General features: G+C 36.2%; 2 protein-coding genes across 2 annotated transcripts in view; one reads left to right on the forward strand and one right to left on the reverse strand.

The window, feature by feature from the left end:
• The first annotated feature begins 1,008 nt into the window (after positions 1-1,008).
• Positions 1,009-14,537, forward strand: LOC18110057 (uncharacterized). Its single transcript, XM_052455364.1, has 14 exons — positions 1,009-1,287; positions 3,443-3,988; positions 4,092-5,309; positions 5,416-5,743; positions 6,167-6,416; positions 6,498-6,714; positions 6,833-7,185; positions 7,328-7,864; positions 8,197-9,394; positions 9,722-10,072; positions 10,432-10,669; positions 10,983-13,639; positions 13,734-13,882; positions 13,976-14,537. Exons 1-14 carry the CDS (start codon positions 1,162-1,164, stop codon positions 14,250-14,252), a joined length of 8,445 nt encoding a protein of 2,814 aa, XP_052311324.1. The 5' UTR covers positions 1,009-1,161; the 3' UTR covers positions 14,253-14,537.
• Positions 14,538-15,069: 532 nt separating this feature from the next.
• The window catches only part of LOC7471463 (protein SLOW GREEN 1, chloroplastic), a 49,057-nt gene continuing 45,619 nt past the window's right edge, over positions 15,070-18,507 (reverse strand). The window contains exon 2 of the mRNA XM_052455367.1: positions 15,070-15,419. Coding sequence (XP_052311327.1) covers positions 15,092-15,419 — 328 coding nt within the window. The 3' untranslated portion in view covers positions 15,070-15,091. The remainder of the gene's footprint in view (positions 15,420-18,507) is intronic.

An 18,507-nucleotide genomic window follows, 5' to 3' on the forward strand; every position in this document is an offset into this window, starting at 1 on the left:
TTGGTGTGCTTTGTGTTGTGCAATTCTACTTGTGTATTCTGCTTGTCTTTTAACTTGGGAAAGTGGGGAAACCTCTCGGGTGAGGGAAACACTTAGTTACTAGGCAAACACGAGTGAGATTGGCGAGGGAAGGCTGAGTCTAGCGAGGGACTAGGCTGCCGCACGAGTTTATTCGCAGAGCAAAAAATTACCCCGTGACACCTAGATTTTTACCTCTCGAGACCCGGCTCGTATCCCGGGTCAACCAGCCTGATAGACATGTGTATGGCACGTGTCATTCCCATATTTGCTCTTTTACTGGCCTTATCTTTTTCCCTTTTGTCAACGATGAGCTCGTCGTTGTCATGATGGACACTATTCGATTCATTCGTCCATTTCACGCATCCGTGTCATTTGTTTCACAGCAAAAACATTTTTTCGAACAAACCTAGAAGAATCCTTCCAATACTTTTGACGAGCTGATATTAGTTTATAGTCTAAACTCTTATCGATTATATATAAAAAATCCTTGTAGATGTTTAAGAGTTTTATTTTCAAATAAAAAAGTTATAGTCATAATTATTTTATTCATTTTTTAATTGTTTATATTAAAAAATTGCTTATCTAATTTTATTCTTTAACATTTTATATATTTTAAATTGGTCATAATAATTTAGTTTAATTTTTTTTAAAAGTTATTATAATCTTAAAAAAAAACAAATTCTCATAAACTACCCATGACATTTCCATGTGGAGAAGGAGCGCAAGAAAAAAAAAAGGAGCTTTTTTAAGTCAAGAAAGGAACCAGAATATATACGAGAAGACTTGAGGGAAGACAGACCTTTTATTTTCTTTCCCCAGCGATACGAAGAGAAGACTTGTTTCCTGGGACTGCCTTTTTTCTTTCTCAATAATAAAGAAGCAACACTCCCTCTTACCTATAATAAAGGCAACACAGAGATGGATAATGCTTGTCTCTTTCTTTCTTTCTTTTTCTCTTTGAATCCATAGCCAGGGAGCCTCCGTACTGCATTATATAGTCAAGGTTATTCTTTTCTTTCCTTCGGTGTTTATACCTGTTTCTTTGTGGCGAAGGAACCACCACTCCCCCACCTTTTTTCCTTCCTTTATAAGTTTGAAAGTAGGAAGCTCTTTTCATCATCGCAGATAAACGAGAAATTGATGATGGAAAGATCAGAGAGTTCAAGCAAGATGATGAAGAAGAAAGAAATTACTAATGATCATGGCTTCGTTGACACCATTTTTTCATGGTCTCTTGAGGATATATTCAATGAAAATCTTTTCAAGGTTTTTACCCTTTCTACCTTCCAATATTTTCATCATTCTCTCTTTAGTTATTTATTTTGTAAAATTAGATTGTTGGCATGCGATTATTATTTGCAGCTTTTGGATTATTTTACTGAGCAGTGAATTGACGTTTCCTTTATTAAACAACTTCTTGATTTAAGAAAATTATTTGGTTTTTGCATCGATAGTGGGTTAGACCCTTACAAGTCCATTCCATTTTGAATTGCACATTGCTTGCCCTGAACGTAAGCTGAGGCAGAGCAGCTCCAACTTACCATAAAAATGGAGAGTTTTGGAAATTCTTTTAATAATGGAGTTTGTTCTTGCATGCATGCTTGGTGTCAAAATATTTTTTAGGAGTTGACAATTCGTAGCTGTTTAGATAAATGTCTTAGTCTTAATGCTACTACATGATTGATTAATTGTGCCAAAACTCCTGACATGGATATCCACTACGCCTGTTTATGATTCGGTTTGGTTTTAACAACAAAAACCAACTAAACTGAGTAACTTAAATTTTTGAAAATTCAAACCGAACCAAACCAAATTTTGTTTTGGTTAAATTCGGTTTTTTGACTTTAAAACCGGGAAACCCAATCATCAAATTAATGGGCTTACATTAAATTGGGCTTTTAAATTTTCTTGGTGGGCTAAGTTTATAGACTTTTTAATCAAAACTCTTTAAAATTTTCTAATTTGGTTTAGTTTGTTATAAGCTTTTTAATCAAATGAGAAGATTGATATATTTTTGAAATGCTTATAGTAACAATAAATTTGAAATGCTTCACATCTTGCTATCTTGCTATCTTTAATTTGCAAAGAAATAGGCTCTGAAGATTCAAATCAATGCAATATACAAGATGCATGATCAAATTTGGACACCTCAAATTAAAAGAGATCACACTAAAAAATTTACATTAGCAAACAGATACATTAGTAACCAGTAATAAATTATCATAAACATCCGACATAATTTGAAGAAAAAAATCCAACACCAGCACTACAACTGCATCCAAAACTTCTAGCAACAACAAAAGCCAAAAGATCCAGCAAAAATAATGCTATAAAGAAACACTAGCAAATTAGTAACATATTAGAGTTCGACTATTAAAAAAATTAACAATGCAAAATTTTAAAAGAAATTAACAAGGTAAAGTAAATTAATTACCCAAAACAATTATATTTCAGGATTGCACCAATATCATCAATACAACTTACAAATTAACAATCAGTTGAGTTTTTTAAACTTTCACCAAATTCTAGAAAAACATAAATTAAAATGTTAGATTCAACATATGTTAATAAATGATATTATAAAATAACTACATTTAAATTTATAAAAGAAATTATCTGACTCAATCATCTTAGAATTTTCAATATAATCCATGAAAGTTCTGATGTTGATTGGAATTGGTGCAAAACTCAATCAATTTTGACAACAAACAAGTGCTTGCACTGTCGATGGAGATAAAAAGCTTCAAAATGGATCTAATATACGACCGTCAATACTGAAAACTGCTTCAAAAACATCTGTAGATACCGGGATAGCTAACACGTGTTGTGCCATCTTAGAAAGAATCTTGTATTTTGTAGCATTATGTCTCCACCAACCCAAAATATATAATTTAAAATCATTAGGATCCTCACAATCATCACCCAAATACCTCTCAACTTCATATTTTTTTTGGACACAACCTTCTTCCTCTAAATGTTTTTTGAATTAAGAAGCTAAGTCATCTAACATATCATTATTTACCACCATTAAATCAACATTAAAATATTCATTTATACTAGTTCCAATACTATGAATAACCTCAACATTCTCATCAACATCCATATAATTTTATATAATGCTCAAACAACTTAGCAAAATATATTGTTGACATTTTATGTGATGCAATGGCGCACCCTTTTAAATAAATGTGTAATTTGATTATAAATTTAAATATTGTTCAGTGTTGTTAATATTTTTGTGAAAGCTCCTCAACTTTGAAACTAGTCGCTGTGTTCCCTGGAAATATTTTTGTTGCAGTTGAGCTGTCCTCGCATCGTGTAAAGAGATTAGATTATTGTAGCAGCCGAATATTTGGAGATAGCATGTTTTGAGGTGCCTTCATGTCCTTTGAATGACCTCGTGTTTTGCTTTCCTTTATAGGTGGAAAATATTCCAGAGTCATATTACTCGGTTGAGCATTATCTTGGATCATATGTAATTCCTTTGTTGGAAGAAACCCGTGCACAATTGAGCTCAAGCATGGATATTATATCCAGAGCACCGTTTGCTGAAATGGTTGCTTTCTTTGAGGCCAAGCCCCAGGGCACATTATTGTATGATGTTAATATTGATTATTGGAGAAACAGATTCCGTGGCAGTGGTAATGAGCATTACAAAACACTGCCCGGCGACATCGTTATTTTAACAAGCGCTAAACCTGAAAATGTCTCTGATTTGCAAAGGGTTGGATGGACATGGACATTTGCTGTGGTCACCAGTATAACAGGAGATGAGACCGAGGATGCTGCTACATATACTTCTTTCACAGTCAAGGCGCAAAAAGACATTGAAATTAGTGATGGACTGCAGAAATCACTTACTGTGATTTCATTGACTAATATAACAACTAGCAAAAGAATATGGAATGCACTCCACATGTTCGGAAACTTGAATATCATCAAAGAGATTCTGTGCACTGATTCTGTGGTAAGATATATATATATATATAACTTCCAGGAGACGAATTTGTGTCTGTCTTGCATGTAATATACTGTTTTGAACTTGATTGGGTTTCCATGGTGGATAACAGGTTGAGGAAAATTGCAACCAATATTCTATGTGGGAACGTGCAATCTATGATGAGAATGTTGTGAATTTGTCATCTAAACTGAATGAATCCCAAAGCAAGGCGGTTTTGGCATGTCTGCTTAAAAAGCAACGCAACCATAAGTCGGCAGTTGAACTTATTTGGGGCCCGCCAGGGACTGGGAAAACCAAAACAGTCAGTATGTTGCTCTTTAGCCTCCTAAAAATGAAATGCAGAACTCTAACATGTGGCCCAACCAATGTTTCAATTACAGAAGTGGCCTCTAGGGTGCTCAAGCTGGTCACAGAATCGCATGAAGCAGATTCAGGAACCGATTCTTTGTTTCATTCTGTGGGAGAAATTCTTTTGTTTGGGAATAAGGACAGACTCAAAGTTGATTCTGAAACTCAGGAAGTCTATTTGGATTATCGTGTCAAAAGGCTTATAGAGTGCTTTGCACCTCTGACTGGTTGGAGGAATTGTTTCAATTCGACAATTGATTTTTTTGAAGATTGTGTTTCTCAGTATGCCATTTTCGTGGAGAATGAATTAATCAAAATGCAGGAGCATGATGATGAAAATGAAGAGAAAAGGGAATCTTGTAGCTATCAAGCTGTTGCACTCAAAGGAGAGCTGAAAACGTTTCTCGAATTTATGAGAGATAGATTCCGCTCTACTGTATTACCTCTAAAAAGATGCCTCACTTTATTATGCACTCACATACCAGAAACTTGCATTCTCAAACATAACATTCAGAACATCGTATACTTGTTTGGTTCACTTAACTCTTTTGAATCTTGGCTATTCCCCGAGGGTGTGATTTCTGATGCATTGCTTGAAGTTTTTTCACACCCAGGGTTAGATGAGGATTCTTTCCAAGGTTTTAATGATATATTGTTGCGGTTGAGACTAAAGAGAAGTGAATGCCTTACTATGTTGAAAAGAGTACGGGATTCTCTAAACCATCTGGATCTTCCAAGTGCTATGAACAAGCGGTCAATAGAGGAATTCTGTTTCCAGAAAGCAACCTTATTTTTGTGCACAGCTTCTAGTTCGTATAAGTTGCATTTGTTGCCTATTGAACCACTGGACTTTTTGGTAGTTGACGAAGCAGCTCAGCTAAAAGAGTGTGAATCAACAATACCCCTACAACTTCCTGGTATTAGGCATGCTATTCTAATCGGTGATGAGTGTCAATTACCAGCTATGGTCAAAAGCAATGTATGAAAAAGCTACCTCATTGTTTTGTTATTGTCTTTTTTGTTGAACTGTATTTTATATTTGTTACTTTCTACACTATTGGCTTCTTATAGCTTATGGTTCTTAGGTTTGTGATAAAGCTGGCTTTGGAAGGAGTTTATTTGAAAGGCTCAGCTCATTGGGTCATTCAAAACATCTTTTAGATATGCAGTACAGAATGCATCCATCCATCAGTTGCTTCCCTAATTCAAAATTCTACTTCAATCAGATCTTAGATGCACCAAATGTCAAGGCTAGAAGTTATGAAAAGCATTATCTTCCAGGGCCAATGTTTGGTCCCTATACATTCATAAATGTATTTGGTGGAAGAGAAGAGCTAGATGATGTTGGGCATAGCAGGAAAAATATGGTTGAGGTAGCCCTTGTGCTGAAATTACTGCGAAGTCTGTGCAAAGGTATATTATGCAAAATCTTGAAGTTTTTGTTACCATCGTGTTTAGGACTTTTTATATATGATTACAGCCGAAGGCTTGGAATTTTTTCTGTGCAAACTGATGCTTACAATTGTTTTGCTTTGGCATATGAGGAAATTAAATGATCTTAAACTACCAAACTTTCTCTGATGGTGTTTTCATCTTGCATTAAAAACACTTGTATGACTGTTTAGCTCCTTTAAAGTCAATGCTTATTGACATCTTGTTTTCAAAGAGACTAATAATAGAGAAGTGAGCCAATGCAAATGACCTTTCACTATGAATTTGATACTTTTCTGTGATAAACTTTTGGCTTAACATCATTTCATCGAAACAATTCCTGACACAAGATTTTGCTATCACTTATTATTATTATTTGACATCCTTTGATGTTTCTGCATGCAGCATGGAGTGGACAAAAGGTTAGAGTTGGTGTAATATCTCCATACACTGCTCAAGTTGGTGTGATTCAAGAGAAGCTTGGTAAGAAGTATGAAAACATTGATGGTTTTTCAGTCAAGGTGAGTTCCATCGATGGATTTCAAGGTGCTGAAGAGGACATCGTAATAATATCAACCGTGAGATCCAATACAGGTGGCGCAATTGGGTTCATGTCTGATCCTCGGAGAATTAATGTTGCTCTTACACGGGCTAGGTAGTGCTTCCAACTAGCTCTTTCCTGGTGTCTTTTAATTGTTCTAACGACAGTTCTTACCTTTTTTTAATGCCATTTCAGGCATTGTCTTTGGATTTTGGCGAATGAAAGAACCCTATCAAATAGTGAATCTATTTGGGAAAAGTTAGTCCATGATGCTAAGGAACGCAATTGTTTCTTTAATGCTGATGAAGACAAGGATTTGGCCAAAGCCATTTTAGAAGTCAAGAAAGAGTTTGATCAGCTGGATGATTTGATTAAGGGAGACAGTGCACTATTCAGAAGTGCTAGATGGAAGGTATTTATCTCATAGTTACGTTTCTGTCATCCATCATATTTGTATTATGGCAGTCCTTATGGCAGATGTTTCGTGTTAAGCATCATAGTTATTTTCTTTTGATATTTGTGCGGTCCAGGTTCTTTTCAGTGAATACTTCAAAAAATCATTTGGCAAACTAGCATCAGTAAGAAAGAAGACACCTGTTCTGAACCTTCTACTGAAACTTTCCAGTGGCTGGCGTCCTAAGAAAAGGAGTGTGGACTTCATTTGCGGAAGCTCTTCTCAAATCTTGAAACAGTTCAAGGTTGAAGGACTTTATGTAATCTGTTCAATTGACATAGTGAAGGAAATATGCTACAAACAAGTTTTGAGGGTTTGGGATTTATTACCATTAGAAGATATTCCTATATTGGCTAAACGTCTAGAGGGCATCTTTGCGACGTACACTGACGATTTTATCAGTCATTGCAATGAGAAATGTCTAGAGGGGTATGTCTTTGCAATATTTATTCTATCTCTCGTTGTGCACTTGTGTTCCTAAATAATTACATAGAAATTTGCTTCAATTTGGCTGAAACGGTTAGATTCCTTTTCTTTTGTTGAGTTTTTCTTATTGTTTGTTTTTGTTCAGAGATCTGGAAGTTCCAAAAATTTGGACAACCTCTTTTGATATTCCCAGATATAAGAGTTGCAGCAAGAATGAAAAAAGAAGCAATTCAAATCCTGATGGTGCCTACTATGTAGAGAACTCAAAAGTGAGTGATAGTTTGTTGCTGATGAAGTTCTACCCATTATCTCCTGGGGTCGCGAGCCACTTGCTTTCTGACCGTGATGGAAGAGAATTGGAGCTCCCATTTGAAGTGACTGATGACGAACTCGAGATAATCATATTCCAAAGAAGTACATTTATACTAGGACGATCAGGGACTGGTAAAACGACTGTTTTGACAATGAAGCTGTTTAAGAAAGAGGAACTATATTATACGGCAACACAGGGATACTTAAATACTTCAAAGGACAGCAGCAGGAGAAACAATGTTGCTGATGACATTAAATCTGTTGGGGATGGTGTTGGAGATGCCAAAGAAACTGTCTTGCGTCAACTTTTTGTGACAGTCAGTCCAAAACTCTGTTATGCCATCAAGCATCATGTGATACAATTGAAAAGGTTTGTATTGTTTTAGAAAATACACTCTACGCTGGAGCTGATACCTCCAGGTTAAATTTTTTTCTTTCAAAGTCTGCTTTTCATGATGCAACTTGTTATTAAGGAAATTTTATTCTCTAAAACAAGCATTTTTTCATATGCATTGCTGGATTGAACTTTTAGAAATTTATAGCAGGCTCTTAAAATTAGCCTAGCTTACTTCTGTACTTCATAAGCATTTTTTTTAATCAGATCACCGCATTCCATTATTGTTAAACTTCGGAAAATTCTTCCTAAAATTACCCTGCTTTCTGTATTTGTTTTCTTATACGAGCCTTGTTGTGTGTGTACAGCGTTGTCTCTGGTGAAAAGTACTCAGCAGAATGGAGTTCAGTTGATATGGAAGATATTGATGATGCAGCACAATTCAAAGATATTCCAAACTCTTTCTTAGATATTCCTCCAAAGTCATACCCACTTGTTATCACTTTCTTTAAATTTTTAATGATGCTTGATGGAACAGTGGGTAATTCGTACTTTGAAAGATTTTCTGACATGAGACAGCTTTTGCACGAAAAAGTGGGGAATTCAGGATCAATCTCAGCACAAACTCTTAAAAGAACAAAGGAGGTTAACTTCGAGAAGTTTTGTGCAGTTTATTGGCCACGTTTCAATGAAAAATTAAAAAAAAAGCTTGATTCATCCAGAGTATTTACTGAGATAATTTCCCATATAAAAGGTGGCCTGCGAGCTGGAGAGTCTTGTGATGGCAGACTGAGCCGAGAGGATTATGTTATTCTGTCAGAAGGTCGAATATCCACTTTAAATAAGCAGCAGAGAGATTTAATATATGATATATTTGAAGGTTATGAAAAGATGAAGGCAAAAAATGGTGACTTTGATATGGCTGATTTTGTAAATGATCTTCATCTTCGTCTTAAAACTTACAAGTATGAGGGTGATGTGATGGATTTTGTCTATATTGATGAAGTCCAAGATCTTACAATGAGGCAGATTGCTATCTTCAAATATATCTGTAGGAATGTAGATGAGGGATTTGTTTTTTGTGGTGATACAGCGCAAACAATTGCTAGGGGGATTGACTTTAGGTTTGAAGATATAAGATCTTTGTTCTATAAGGAGTTTGTTTTAGCATCAAGGAGTGCGGGAAATGACAGAAGGGAGAAAGGTCAAATATCTAAAATATTTCATTTGAACCAGAACTTCCGTACCCATGCTGGTGTGCTCAATTTAGCTCAGAGTGTTATTGATCTTCTTTACCGTTTTTTCCCTTCATTTATTGATGTCTTAAGCCATGAAACAAGTCTTGTTTATGGGGAAGCTCCTATTTTACTTGAATCTGGAAATGATGAAAATGCAATTGTAACTATTTTCGGGAATAGTGGGAATGTGAGAAGCAATTTTGTTGGGTTTGGAGCAGAGCAGGTGATATTGGTACGGGATGATGCTGCTAGGAAAGAGATTGATAACTATGTTGGGAAGCATGCTCTTGTTTTGACTGTTGTAGAGTGCAAGGGCCTGGAATTTCAGGTCAGTGGTTTACTGTACATCTTGTTTTTCCTATTTAGAAAATTACCTTTATCATTTGCACTTCTTTCCAAGCGTGTTTTCCTTTTGTCCAAGTCCAACACATTTGATCACCACATTGATAATTTTTACCATGCTCATAACTTCAGCCTTTCGATAATTTGTACCTCTTTAGTTCTGAATTGTTGTTTGAGTTTATGGATGGGGTGTGGGACAGCGGATACTTTTTTAAATCTGATGGATTTTTACAATCTTGACAAACATTCACATTTCTCTTTTAGCCACTGATGTCTTTGCCCTTTTAACTATTTGCCTCATCTTTTTTTTTAGGATGTCCTCTTGTACAACTTTTTTGGCTCATCACCTTTGAAAAATAAATGGAGAGTTGTCTATGAGTTTATGAAGGAACAAGATTTACTTGATGCCACTTCCCCATCCTGTCCAAGTTTCATCCCAGCAAAACATAATGTCTTGTGCTCTGAGTTGAAGCAATTATACGTTGCTATCACTCGTACACGGCAAAGGTTGTGGATTTGTGAGAATGTGGAGGAGTTCTCCAGACCTATGTTTGACTACTGGATGAAGAAGGGCCTTGTCCAAGTGAGGAAACTGGATGATTCGCTTGCCCAAGCAATGCAAGTTTCTAGCAGTCCTGAAGAGTGGAAGTCTCAGGGTTACAAGGTTTGCTTCTTGTTATACTAATGTAGCATTTAACTTATAATTTCTTGATTTTGATGTTCTTAAAAAAAATTAATATGCAATCTCTATTTAATTATTTTTTGTGATTGATCAAAAGTTGCTGCATTCACTTGTCGGAGGTAAAATTTGTCTTGGACTGGAGGTTATCCGTATTGTTCACAAAAAATTTTTGAGTTTGATATCTTGGTTTATTGCTTCGAGTGATATTAGATGTTTTCAACATGCCATTCCTACTCGTTTGAAAGGACATAAAAGTGTCTTTCACACTGCATTCTTGTCGTCTCGCCATGCTCATACAAGTGTAACTTGCCTTTTCTATACCTTTTGTTGGTGTCACACAGCTTTTAAGTGAGGGTAACTATGAGATGGCAGCTATGTGCTTTGAAAGAGCAAGGGATGAACGTGGGGAGAAACTGTCCAAGGCTGCTGGGCTTAAAGCAGCTGCTGACAGAATGCATAGTTCAAATCCTGAAATGGCTTCCGTTGCCCGTAGGCAGGCTGCAGAAATTTTTGAATCAATAGGCAAGGCTGAGTATGCTGCCGAATGCTTTTACATGTTGAAGGAGTATGATAGGGCAGGTATGCTTTTGTGCTATCTTCACTTTTTTCAGCGTTTCTACAGAAACATGAGCTGATTGATGGCAAATATATTTGACAGAAAAGGAGTCTTGCAACCACCGTTATTCTGCACTTTTGGTTTTCTAATGTTTCTGCTAGTTATGACCATTGCCTGTGTCCCTTGTACGCTGAATTAATATTCTTCATTGCAAATTGCGCCATCTTTTCTGTGAGAAAATTATTTATGAAATTCACATATTTGCAAATTAGTTGACTGGATGATCTTAACCTTAAGTTGCAGTTATTACCGAGTAGGATTTACTGGCTTCTGCAGGTAGGATTTACTTGCAATGTGGGGAATCTGCAATGGAAAGAGCTGGAGAATGTTTTTTTCTTGCTGAAAATTATTGTTCTGCAGCTGAAGTATATGCAAAAGGCTGCAATTTCTCCAAGTGCTTGTCTGCATGTACCAAAGGAAAACTCTTCGACACAGGCTTGCATTATATACAGTACTGGAAACAACAGGGGACTGCAGATCAAAGAAGCAGAGAAATGGATACAATTGAACAAGAGTTTCTGGAAAGCTGTGCTTGTCATTATTACGAGCTCAATGACAACAGAGCCATGATGACATATGTTAGAGCTTTTGATTCCATGTCTTCAGCTCGTACTTTCTTGACTAATTTAGGGTGCCTTGATGAGCTTTTTTCATTGGAAGTGGAATCAGGTAACTTCCTGGAAGCGGCGGGCATTGCGAAGCAGAAAGGTGAGCTTGTCCTTGAGGCAGATCTACTGGGCAAGGGTGGACATTTTAAGGAGGCATCATTGCTTATTCTATGGTTTGTGTTTGCAAACTCTCTGTGGTCAACTGGGAGCAAAGGCTGGCCTTTAAAGCAGTTTCTTCAGAAAGAGGAACTTTTGGCAAAAGCTAAGTTACTTGCAAAGGATGTGTCAGACCAGTTTTATGAGTTTGTTCACACAGAGGCTGAAATTTTATTGAATAGCCAGCACAACTTATTCAAGATCCATCAAAGTCTAGAATCTTCTCGGAGACATATTAGTATCAGAGGTGAAATATTATTAGCTCGAAAGATTCTGGACATGCATCTTCATTTAAATACCTCAAAGTATTGGTGGGAAAATGACTTAGTGTCTGATTTAGAAAAGTTGTCAGAAAGAAACTTTTTGAACAACCAGGTCTCTGCTGAGACACTTGTTTACTTTTGGAATTTTTGGAAGGATAAGATTGTGAACATATTCAAGTTTCTTGGACGTCTTGAAAGGCAAGATGTAACTGAATATGGAGATTTTGGTGAATTCTGCTTGAATTACTTGGGCGTGAAGAGACAGTTTAATAATCTGAACACTATTTATTTTCTGATGATCTCGGATGCTCAGTGGGTGAGGGACATACCCAGAAAATTTATTCAAAGGAAGGGGAACTTGGTTTCTGTAGATGTTCATCAGTTTGTCACTGCTGCTCAGGGTTATTGGTGTTTGGAATTGCTTTCTGTTGGCATGAATGTATTAACCAATCTTGAAGCCCTTTACAATTTATCAGTTAGGAATTCCTTGTCCCTCTTCTGCCAAAGCAGGTCTCTTACTCATATATATGAGGTGGCAAACTTTCTTTTGAATTGCCAGTTTCTTAGTATTGAACACGGTGATATCAGGGCACTGCGGAAATTCACTCGACTGGCAACTGGATGCTTCTATGATTGCATCTATCCTAGGGACTGGAGAGAATCACTGAAAGAGAATATGATTTCGTTGAGGAGAACTGAGATTTGTAGGAATTTACTCAAGGAAGTTATCTTTGAAGATGTGAGCTCAAAGAACAACCTGTCTTATGCGCAACTTGAGAACAATCTGTCTTATGCGCAGCTTGGAAGGATCGCATCGATGATTCTTGGTTCTGGTGAGATGTTATGTGAACCATATGAGAAGATGGCAGACGGTTTACAATGGAATTCTTCATGGAAGGCATTCATTGAGGATCTCTGTAGGAATGTGAGCGAGGTGTCCTATATGTGGAAGTTGCATGAAGCTCTAGTAGATACTTATAATGCCAACTGGAGGAAAGTAGATTATATCTTGCCTGGTTGTTTCTTATACATGCTTGAACGCCAACTAATTTTGTTATCCTACTTCCAAGGCTATTGTTTTACAACAAAGTCTTCTTTTGTGGAATGGCTTATCTACCAAGAAGGCCATGGGAGTCCAACTTTTGAAAGTTGGACGGGACTTGCACCCCAATCTACAGAAAGCATCCTAAAGTTTGTTGTTGACACTGTTCAGCTGTTGCTTTATAATGAGAAGGATATGATGGAGTGGATAAGAGTATCAGAAAAGAACGTGAAGGTCCTGAATGACTACCATGCTGTAGTAGTGTTGAGATTGGTTGTCATAATATGTTTAATTTATGTAAACTTTGGATGGTGTGAAGGCTTGCTTTCTGACTTGCTGGGTAGGACGTATATCACCAAAAAACTGCCAAGTCAGTTTTATGATGCCATCCGGAAGAGGCAGAAACATAATTCTCTGAATGTAAATCCAACTGTGGTAGCTGAAGCATTTAGCAAGATTGGCAATCCTCTGGTAGTTGTGAGTTTTGGTAAAAATTGCTCAGGATTTTTATGTCCAGATGCTATTTTTGTGGACATGAAGGTCAATGAAAGCAAAGACAACGTATTAAGAGTCTTGTTTGCAAAGACTGATGCTACAGCTCAGCATCACACGGGAGCTGTTGAAGCAAACACTAGGAGCTCATTCAAAGGAATAGTGTCTCAGGGCATTGAAGATCTGGGGAAGATAAATGAGCTTCCATCTAATGTTGGAGACACGGCTAACTGGAACTCGAGTTGTGGGAAGAAGGATGAGGGTAACCCTCCATTGAGCCATGACCGGCTTTGGGAAATATTTGAAGCACTAAAATCTCCGACCCATGGAGTAGATGAAAGAAGCAAAATTGCATGTGATCCAACATTTAAGGTAATGCTGCTTTTCGAATTATTTTTTATTTTTTTAGCATGCTCGGTGACATGGTTATCTCTTTCTGCTAATCATTTTATCTTTTATTTTTCAGGTAGATATAGACAGAATTTCTTGCCTTGTAAAAGCAGCAATTGATGAGAATTTTCAGAACCCTCCCGGTGTTGATAATAAAAACCTGCTTGAGGAAGCTTCCACCATGCTTCACGAAATGGGGCAACTTAATGCTGCATTAGAAATGAGGTCAGTGTAAACATGATGCCTAGATCCATGGTATCTAATGAAGTATTTCATTCTACTTGCTATGATAATATTTCGAGTATATTTTATTTTCAGGGAACCAGAACATGAGAGCGACATTTCTACAATTGGAGAACTTCTCGAGAAGCTGCTGTCAAGAAGGCCCAGAATGGAATTTTTTCTAAGCCAGATATTCTTGCAACACGATGAAAATCTTAAAAAAGAGATGTCAGAGAGAAACATTGCGTCAGATGGCCAACGTGATGAGGAATGTAATAACAGCAAGGCTGAGGGGAGTTGCGTTTCTGCTAAAGTTGAGATAAACATTACACAGAATAATGTTGAAACCGGAAACAGCAATCCTGATATATAGAACAAGGGGAAGGGAAATAGCAAGTCTAAGAAAAACAAGGGAAAAGGAGGGCGGAAACGCAAGTAGCCTTAAACCTTTAACGAATTAAGAAAATAATATTTCTCAAAAAAATCACCTTTTCTTCTGCATTTGTTTATAGCAGTGTGATTTTTCCTTTCCTTTCCTTTTTTTTTTCCCTGTATGGAGAAAGAAAAAAATTATATTATGAGGTCATAACACCTACAAAAAACTTGCAATATACTGTAATTATTTTCAATTATTTATGTTGACTTGTTCATCTCTCCAGTGGCAGGATCGTCAATGGTCAAATCTTACACCATACAGCCTCTCAAGATAAAAGGAACTGTTCCCTCCATGCAGGCATCCTGAATGTGCAACTCTATTAATAATATAAATCACTTCAAAATTACCCATATTATTATATTGCACACTCTCCATCTTGCCTCATCATTCTGAAAATCTGTGCAGCAAATATATTATCTAACTTATTCCTAAAAAATTTCCACATTTCAAGATTGATTTGAAGAATATTTTTAAAACCACAATATTCCAAACACAAGAAATGCAGGCCAACAAGATATCATGTTTTGCAAGTGAAGCCAATAGTTTTACCATTGCTGTGGTAACAATGCAAGTGTTACAGCTCTATAAAACTCAGTTCTTTTTTCTTTGTTCCTTTTAATTATCCTTGGTGATCAACTTCAGCCACGTTTCCAGATCAATCCTACACTAAATGAGATGGAGGATTATTACCCAAAAATCCAATGTCTTCCTTCTCTATCTGGAGAGTAGCTGAACTCTCCAAATCATTATTACTTCAAAACTTAAAAAACCAAAACTCAGTTCTTCTCATTTGACCCAAAAAGCTTCATCCTTGATAATGAGGTCCTCAAATACCCCTCCACCTCAAACTTCTTTGGCGAAAGCTCACGATACTTGGCAAACTGCTCTTTTACCCCCTCATTTCTATCAAGTAAACTATATATAATCCCTCTACAAAAATAAGGCCCGAAATCTTTAGGATCCTCTTTTGACAACTCTTGATAACTCTTCAACGCCTTCTCCACATTCTTTTGCAGGAACTGCATCTGTGCCATAATCAGCCTCACGTTCCTCGCTTCTTTCACTTTATTCTCCTCTCCTGCAATATCTAAAGCCTCTTGTAACCTTCTAATAACCGCCTCTCCTTCTCCACAGCGGTCCATTAGTAGTGCATTCTCGAACAAAGCCTCAAAAGACAAAGGATTATAGACAAGAATTTCTTCAAACACATTGCGAGCATCTTGTACTCGACCCATTTCGCTCAGCAATCTTGCCATTAAAAACTTCCACCCAGTTACCTCCGGTTGCGCAGACACTAAAAGCTTTATAATCTTTAAAGCCTCTTCGTCCTGGCCATTTTCAAGTTTTTGTAGTAAAAGTGATTTCAGAGACTCGATCGCTTCAGCATTAGATTCAAGAAATGCTTGTAATGGCGTTGATGGGTCACTTTGGTTCTGGTCTTGATGTTTCTCTATATCTACCTCTTCTTCTTCTTCTTCGAGGGCCGGGTTTTCTTCAGTGAGAGCGCGGGGGTTAACTTATTTTACTATTTTTAAATTTTTGCAAGTACGTTTAGAACGAGGCTGCAATTAACGTATTTTTAAATGGTCATTGATGAGATTGTGACATGTACGAAAACAACGATGAACCCAAAATCAAATGGAAAATAAAAATAAAAATCGGTAAATCTTCTATTATTTGCGTGTTAGTTTTTTGTTGGAGATTATCTCTTAAGCAACCATACAACTGAATGATGTATTCATAAAAAATCATTTTCCTATCTTAATCTCTGTGCTTTTTATGAAATAATTAGTTTATTTTCTTTTAAATTTTTTTGAAGATCCCAGCACCGAATCCTTGTATTTTCATAGTTGATTGTATTTCATCTTACTCTTAATTTTCCTTGATAATTTAATTGTTTTTTTTTATTTCTTCTAAAATATCCTTCATTTCTAGTCAATTTTTCAATCTCACCTCCTAAAAAAACAAAACAAAAATACTTGAAAAGGGAAGTTTAGATATTTTAAAAAAAGTTAACAGTCAACTCATGATATCAAGCACCTACAATTTTACAATGGCGGAGATGAGTATATCATAGGATCAGAAAAGGATATTTTTTACCATAGTTTCATGTTCCTAGCCTCTTTGTACCACATTCGGAACAGAACTTGGAGGTTTCTCTTAGATATGGAGCTCTACATTCATCACAATACTTTGGAGGACTCGTATAGGCTAGCTGCAGTTTGGGAAAGGTTAGTAAACACACTACTGTCATGTTCTACGTAAAACTTAAACGCACTTTTCAACTATTTTTATGGCATAATGCACAAAGAAAAAGAGATGGAAATATTAAAAAAAAATAAAAATGATTTAATATCTTATCCCCACTAAATAATAACAGCAAGTGCCTCAAGAACAATTTTCATCAGAGGTACCAGTTAGCTTTGTCTGGGTTCCAAGCAATCGTGTTAGAGAGTGTACAATAAAGTAGAGGATGCATGTTTTCCGGTAGAAGATATCGTGAAATTTCCATATCAGAAATTTGACTCTTTTCTGATGCAGCTTTCAGTGATTGATAATACCTGAGCCATCCACAGGCTCTAAGAGCACATGAGGACATTCTATAACCATCCCATGGCAAGACGCTTTGCACTAAATGAAAAAAGAACCAGCTTGAGCGTCAGAGGGAAGTAAGGCAATATTTTAAATTACCTAGAAAAGTAAAGAAACATGCTTAATGTTCTTATTGATTGTTGCAATATTTTAAGTTGCACATGAGATTCCTCGTACGAGTAATCATCCTGGGCTGCGAACAAACTCCTTCAGCGCTAAGTATTCTACCGACAAAGATTGCAGTTAACGAGAAAAGATAGTGCGGCCTTTAACCAAAAAAAAAAAAAAACACTAGTGATCATTATTAACTTAAATTAAGGAAAAAATAATAGTACAAGTAAGTAATCATGCTATTCCAAAGTGTTACATTTTCTAATATTACAAAGGATTTCGAGATTCATTGGCATGCCCATGTTATGTCATTGGACGACAGTGTTTCGTCATTCTATGACAACATCCATGAAAACATTATAAAGTTTTATATATCGAATATGGGAGGCCCTAATATCTCTGATTTTATATCCACTGTAATTCATTGGCATGCTCCATAATTATTACAAGATCATATATGCATTCCATTCCACCAGATGCAATAAATCACGAATCGATCCATCATTATTGTTTTGCGTGGTAGCTCCAGTCGATATCCAAAAATCGCTAATCCAGTAATAAGAAAGCAAATAACAGAGATCGAGCCCCTGCAGCAAACCCAGCTAGAGCATTCGGGAATGGCAAACCCAGCACATTATTTGGTCGAGTGCATGCGGATGTTTTCTCAGGAATGTGAGTGGAGTTTCCTGCCATCTTCTTGAAGAGATTTCTTTGCTTACCAATCCGACAAGACCTCGACCAAAAAAATCCTAGTCGGAGTCCATTTCAACAAATGTAATAACCAGGAATGCCAGAATAATCTTGAAACCATCGATCATGGCGATAGCATCCAGAAAGAATCCTTGCTTTCTAAAGATCCAACTCTCGACCACATACTAATACAATTATCAGAATTGTTGGATTTTCAAATATTACTTTGAGGAGGTGTTTATTATTATTATTTTGCCATGAAACTTCAACGCATGGTAATAACTGCATAACTAATTACTAGACAAATAAATGTTGATCCTTATAATTATATTTTCATAATTATTAAACTCGGTTTGAGGGTTAACCCAGTCAATAAATTGGATCTCAGGTTACACGTCGATCCAGGTCATCCAAGATAAAAATATACTTGAGATTTTAATATTTTATTTAAAAAAGTTAAGAAACAATTCACGTGAATATATATTATAAATAATAAAATTTTAAAAATTACTTGAAAAGATTTTTATTCAACATTAAAAAGATATTATATTTTTATTTTAAATTAAATAATTTAAACAAAAAATATTATATATATAGTCGTTTAAATAAAATATTATTTAAGTGTTTACTGTAATATAAACTAATAACCACCACCACCAACAAAAAGAATAGAACCACGCGTATAAGATGCCAAAACAAAAAGAATATAAACTAATAACCACCACCACCAAAAAGAGAATAGAATCACGCGTATAAGATGCCAATCAAAATTCTACGTGCTGAAACCGCTACGTGCTGT

The sequence above is a fragment of the Populus trichocarpa genome, chromosome 8 (genome assembly GCF_000002775.5).
Source record: "Populus trichocarpa isolate Nisqually-1 chromosome 8, P.trichocarpa_v4.1, whole genome shotgun sequence".
Classification (NCBI taxonomy): Eukaryota; Viridiplantae; Streptophyta; class Magnoliopsida; order Malpighiales; family Salicaceae; genus Populus; species Populus trichocarpa.

What these genes read in the sequence shown, in the direction of transcription:
- LOC18110057 (XM_052455364.1), top strand. Translation starts at nt 1,162, where the DNA reads ATGATGGAAAGATCAGAGAGTTCAAGCAAGATGATGAAGAAGAAAGAA. An exon ending in TTCTGTGCACTGATTCTGTG is followed by an intron (nt 3,989 to 4,091) that starts GTAAGATATATA and finishes GGTGGATAACAG; the next exon opens with GTTGAGGAAAATTGCAACCA. An exon ending in GAAGGAGTATGATAGGGCAG is followed by an intron (nt 10,670 to 10,982) that starts GTATGCTTTTGT and finishes TGGCTTCTGCAG; the next exon opens with GTAGGATTTACTTGCAATGT.